At 48.5% G+C, this 6,030-nt stretch overlaps 1 protein-coding gene across 4 annotated transcripts; it reads left to right on the top strand.

Annotated features, from left to right (window-relative positions):
- The first annotated feature begins 1,134 nt into the window (after nt 1–1,134).
- LOC112281733 (uncharacterized) lies at nt 1,135–5,808 on the top strand. 4 transcript variants are annotated; one of them, XM_024518574.3, is made up of 6 exons: nt 1,135–1,369; nt 2,052–2,918; nt 3,064–3,294; nt 3,513–3,773; nt 3,938–4,783; nt 4,937–5,808. In XM_024518574.3, the coding sequence occupies exons 2-6, from the start codon at nt 2,690–2,692 to the stop codon at nt 5,545–5,547; spliced, it is 2,178 nt and encodes a 725-aa protein (XP_024374342.1). In that variant the 5' UTR covers nt 1,135–1,369; nt 2,052–2,689; the 3' UTR covers nt 5,548–5,808. The 4 variants fall into 4 exon arrangements, with proteins under 4 accessions (XP_024374342.1, XP_024374341.1, XP_024374340.1 ...); XM_024518573.3 differs by lacking the exon at nt 1,135–1,369 and adding an exon at nt 1,508–1,870; XM_024518572.3 differs by lacking the exon at nt 1,135–1,369 and adding an exon at nt 1,508–1,959.
- The last annotated feature ends 222 nt before the right edge of the window (nt 5,809–6,030 follow it).

The raw sequence follows: 6,030 nt of genomic DNA, 5'->3' as shown, positions 1-6,030 counted from the left end.
GCCATCTTCAAACCCAGTAGTATCCTTCACACCATTCAACACACTCCAAAGTGAGCAACCGGAGAAGAAAGCTCAAACAACAATGGCTGGATGGAGGGTGACTCGAAAGGCACCAGATCAAATCAGACACAAACAAACGCACACACACAAACTGATTTTCTCACACACTCACCACCACCACAAGCAAGTAAGCAAGCCAACAAATGCTGGTGATCCACCGAACCAATGAGGCAGCAAAACACACACACACACACCACAGCGGCTAACAGCGGCCAAGCTGCACGAAGTGCCTGAGCGAAAACGAGAAAGAAACCGGTAGATGGATGCAAACTCAGTTCCCCTTGATGGATGCTGCTCGGTGGTCGTGGTACCGGATTAGTCCTCCACGCCGCCCACCTTGCTCCCCGCTTGTGCGACATTTATAGTTCCGTCTGTGCGAGCTAGTGGGTTTTAAAACTCCACTGGACCATGCCAGGGTCCTGTCAATAGGTGTCGCTCAAGTGGGGGCCATTAAGTTACACGCCGGTTGACATAATAGGATTTCATAACCGCGGCACGGACTCTCGCTTTCATTCCTGAAACGCAGCACAGCCATTATTTGTAACTATGGGACTGGGTGGGGTGCTTGAGGTTTAGGAACCCAGCTGAGTGGTGACTCGGTCCTGCGGTGGAACCTGAGTCCACCGGCGATGCAAAGGAGGGGGGTTAATTCGAGGAGAACGCTCACGACTCCGACTCGCACGGGGAATAGAGCCCTGGTTGTGGGTTGGATAATCAGGTGTGATAATGTTCTGAGACTGTGTTGGCTCAGGCTTTCCAGGGTCCCACATGCTCAATCATATCTCCTCCAAACATGCCGCTATTCCCTTATCATCGCTCCCTTTCCAATACCACCAGGTCAATTCTCCGGTACTAATTCTCGATTCGCTTCGCACAATAATGGATCCATACATGGCCTTTTGTGGTCATTAATTTCCTTCATTCTTCACTTAAAAACTGGACCCGAAAGGATCACTTTCTTCACCACTGTGCAAGGCTTTTTTGTGTATTTATTAACTGTTCCCTGGTTGCACTGGCTGAATTGAGAGAAAATGTTTCATGGCGAAAACTTCATTGTGCAGACTGAAGACTCGAGGGGTCGGAAGATGAATAATGTCACGAATCACGAGTTGCATGAGACAACATCGCAGCATACGCTCGTTGGAATAATCACATCGCTCGGTATCTTTAAAGCCGATTCTACGCACTGAGGTTGTCCCCTCTCGTCATTGCTGGGGCTCCTCTAAACCTAACGTCGTCGCTATCAGGGCTGCAGACGCCCTTCTGGTTCGTAACTTCGCTGGATCGAAATTCTGACGAGGAAATTGAGGTAGCTTTCAATCCCCTTTCCACTACTTTTTCATACGGTTAATGAAGACTTACGTGGCTCGACATCGAGTTAGTTCCCATACCTAACGATGACTCAAACGGACCTAGCTCTTCAGGGAGCTGTAGACAAGTCGATTGACTCACCAGGACAACACATTGTTTTCTATCTTTCTGGCTCCAGATACGTGCCAGCCTCTGTACAGACACACTGTCTGAATTTGGATGTATTTGGGACTCCTCAAAATTCGTTAGGAAAAGTACATGCATGGTAATCAGTGGTGCCATGCCGCTGATGGTGAACCTGAAAGCTTCTTAAGCTTAGAACACACCGCGAGGTTAGAAATTTAGGATCGTTAGGAGGCAGGCGGGCGGCACATCTTCAGGGTCTGAATGCAATCGTTCTAGGACAGAGTCTAGCTTGGGAGATCCCAGGAGTCCCAGTACCCATTCGGTCAAGGCGATCATGAGTAGTACAATTTCTGAACTCATCACCAACGCATAGGTGACAATCGATCTCAGCGATGTGAACTCCCACTTTCCATGTCCTCGTTGTGTCGATTCCACCAGTACCCAGCTCGCGAGGATTGAAAGGTCCTCCTCCGCAAAAGCTGGCGCTTCTGGCTTCCGGTGAATTAAATAGTACTTGCATTGATCTGAAGTACTAAAAATCAACGCTTTTGCAGGGTGATTGAATCGATTGTCTGCACCCGACCAGTCGGCCAGGGGATGCTCAGAACCAGGGCGAGGCGTTGAGATAAAAGGTCATGATTGACCGAGGTTGGGATTAGCAGGTTCAAATTAAGTCTCGGTCTGGATTGAAGATGCCACTGCTCGTCAGGGTTATCAATCAGCTCCCCTGTCGTCCATACTGTGTCAGACGCGTCAGGAAGCAAATGTTACAGAAATTGTTCAATCAACCAGTAGCCAGCGCAGTGGCTATGTCAATGGGGACGCTACGTTTCTAGAGGAATTTGATTCGCAGTTGACTAGTTTCTTGTGCACATCATCGGGTCTGTTGTGCCAGCATCGTCGAAACGCAGGACGTGCGAAGGAAATCCCTGTCGCTGGCACAATAGCCTCTGTGATGTTGACAGCTCGACGCGTCTGTGATGGTAGAAGCGAGGCCGGAGACGATTTTGCTACGTTTCCGACGCAATAATGGACCGCCAAGGAACATGACAGGGCAGTATGGAATTTGTAGGATCAGCTAGCTATGCCCATTCACGGAGCTGGTCGCATGTACCGATCAATTGCAGCGTAGTTGCATCGAAGATGAGATCATGAATGGCATCTGTATTAAGCTGAAGGGTGAAGCACAACAATGGCCGGAAGTGGAAGTTTTTGTCCTGCCTTGGAGATGATGCACCTGATGCCCTTTCTTTTACTTCTGGTTACATGGCCTGCTGCGGCTTGGGTACCTGCAAGGCCGGAGGTCGAGGTGTTGCTGGATGTGAAGGCCGCACTCGACCCACATGGATTAGTCTTAGATTCTTGGCAAACAGGGGTACAGCCTTGCTCCGGCGCTTTCGACGGAGTTCTTTGTGACTCAGGTGACAAATTGATCCATGACAACCCCGTCAATAATTTGAAATTGTGCACTTTAGAAGTTGCTAAGTTGGATGTGAGACTAGGGTTCCATGACTCGTTTTCCTTGCCCTGAAATCATCTTAACCTTGTTTGTTTTCCTGGTATCAGCGGGGAGAGTTACGAACATTTCGTTGCAAGGGCGGTCGTTGACAGGGTTCATTCCAGATGCTGTGTCCGAGCTCCCAGAGCTAACTGCCCTCTTCTTGCATTTTAATGAGCTGCGGGGCGGCATTCCTGCCTCGCTTTCTTATTTAGAGGGCCTTACAGACATGTATCTAAATTGGAATCAGTTGTCTGGTGCCATTCCTCCTCAACTGGGTCAGCTCGCAAGCTTACAAGGTACAACGCGGACCTCGAAAGTGTTGTCATCGTCGTCAGGGCTTCCATATTTATGTGAATTAATCCTCCTCACGTGCTTGAAATTTATGGTCAGTTGTCAACTCTGAGTGATGAGCGGAAGAGCTCGATGGGATTAACTTGGCGTAGTAGGATCTTGGGACTTGTATCCGAAGAAAGCATTAACAATACAAAGAAATGTGTTTTGTTCGAAAATTCAGTGCTGGAACTGAGCTGCAACAATCTGGAAGGAGAGATCCCAGTGGAGCTTGCCAGTCTTTCTAACCTTGAAACTTTGGCCGTCAACGCAAATAACCTGAATGGTACGATTCCTTCCACGATTGGCAACATGACCATGCTGCAACGACTAGACGTCAGCAATAACACATTAACTGGCAAAATCCCAGCCTCAGTGGAAAATCTGACAAAGCTCATCTACCTCGATGTATCTCACAACCTCCTATCTGGTCCCGTTCCAACAGGTAAGCATTTATCTCTTCACCTTAAGCTCTCAAAAATCAAGTTTCCTCTCGGATGTCTGTCAGCCAGAATGATATTATCGAGGAATCGTTGGGTATTCTCCACATGGGTATGTCCAGAACAGGTCTTAGAAGCGAACTAATCCAAACGAGATTTATCCAAGCAGGGCTGTTTGATCTGCGGCATGGTTTCAAGTACAGCAACAATAGTGGACTCTGCGGCACGGGCTTGAACATATCAAAATGTCCGACCCCACCCTCCAGCTCGCTAGAGTCCTCTCCTGCGGAACCCTCACAAAGTTTCAAGAAAATAATGAGCATTACAACTGCCATCGTTTTCGCAATCGGAGGAAGCGCGTTTTTGATCCTCGTTTACATTTGTTTGAAGCGCCGAAACGCGCATCTCAGGCACGCATTTGACATCAAATCAGACATTAACTCAGGCATCAAGTCCGTGCACAAATCTGCACCCAAGGGAGAGAAATCTGAAAGCATAAACGGAAGCACAAACTATCTCCAGAGCTCGTTCCATGGCAGCACACCGGACTTTTCCATCTTGGGAAGGTCCAGGGTTATGTCGGGTCGAAGCACGTCGACCATCGCGTCGAATGGACTCCCTAGCCCTGCGGAATGGAGCTCCTGGATCCATTTGGGCGAGCTCGAAACCGCCACAAACTATTTCTCCGACAAGAACCTTCTGCGGAAGAATTGCCACTCAGCGGTGTATAAAGGAACATTACGAGATGGCACCTCTGTGGCTGTGAAAGCAATATACAACACACGATACTCATTCGGCGAGCAGGACTTTCAGATAGCTATCGAAGCCCTGCTGCAAGTACGGCATGAAAATCTTGTCAACTTCTTGGGATTCTGCTGTTCAAAAGGTGGCTCCGAATGCTTCCTCGTGTATTCGTTCGTGCCCGGCGGCTCTCTGGATCACCATCTCCATGACCAGAGCGAATTGTTTCTTAACTGGGGCATGCGAGTGAAGATCATTCGCGGAATCGCAAAAGGTCTTGCCATCCTCCGCCACATCCATCATCTTCCTCTCATTTTCGTAACATAATCTGAACTAGGTCATGATAAATAAATTTTAAAAATAAAGAATAGTGTTCTTATGGTGATGTTCAACATCTTCTTAAGATCCTTCCGACTACGCATGGCAGGTCTCGCGCACTTGCACGAAGGCATGACGGAGCCCATGACGATGGTACACCAAAACCTTTGGGCCGGCAACATCCTGCTCGACAAGCAAGGCAACGCGCTCCTCGCAGACTACGGCTTGTCCGACATAGTGGCAGAGGAGGTGATGTACGCAACCCACAAGACACTAGCAGCGCTGGGTTATCTAGCACCGGAGTATGCGTACACAGGCCAAGTCACCGAGGACTCGGACATCTACGCCTTCGGCGCCCTGGTTCTCGAGCTTCTCACGGGCCACCGCCCAGTGTTCTTCGTCGAGGCGACGCGGACGCTCGTCAGCATGGCCACATGGGTCCACCCGCTGCTGGAGCTTGGCAAAGTCCGGGAATTTGTGGACCCAAAACTTGAGGCGAATTTCTCTCTCGCGGGTGCTGCAGGGCTAGCTCACATCGCGCTCCAGTGCATGTCGGAGGATCCCGGCGCGAGGCCCAACATGGTCGACGTCGTGCGTCGACTGCACGCTTCCGAGGGATGGGCAGACATGGCGATCGATTCGTTTCTGCTCACGGCCACTGCTCCCAGCGGCCGGCAACTCTCGTTCTCATACCCGGAATCACTTCACCAGTGCCGGTGATGGTCTAGATGCCCATCGATCAGTCGCGGAGTCGGTGATAAGGCTTCGATCGACACTGATCGCTCGAAACTGATCCACACTTCGGTTGCTGAATTAGTGTTAGGGTTTCTCCGCTCAGGCTGATGATGAAAGGCTTGAATCCCCTGTATATTCATGAATCTTTGGCACATTACGGGTATTAGTCAAGGAAGATGTTATTTAGTAAACTTTCAAGAAAATCAATGTAAGCTTGCAAAGAAATAATAATGATCGATTGAGCAATTGATGTCTAAGGTAGTGGAGGAAGATTTGGTTTTACCAAAGAATTTGATGAATTGATTTCTTGTTCTACATATGTAGATATATATATATATATATATATATAGAACGTTTAACGCCCATAACTTGTCTTAAATGCATATTAAAGTTATTAATTATTACATGAACTTATTTTTTTGTTACGTATGATGATCCAAGAAATTTTTGTAGTTTGTACAAGAGTTT

This window comes from Physcomitrium patens, chromosome 4 (genome assembly GCF_059467195.1).
Source record: "Physcomitrium patens ecotype Gransden chromosome 4, ASM5946719v1, whole genome shotgun sequence".
NCBI classification, from domain to species: domain Eukaryota; kingdom Viridiplantae; phylum Streptophyta; class Bryopsida; order Funariales; family Funariaceae; genus Physcomitrium; species Physcomitrium patens.
The sequence above is the reverse complement of the archived record's forward strand: the minus strand, read 5'-3'. Positions and strand labels throughout refer to the sequence as shown.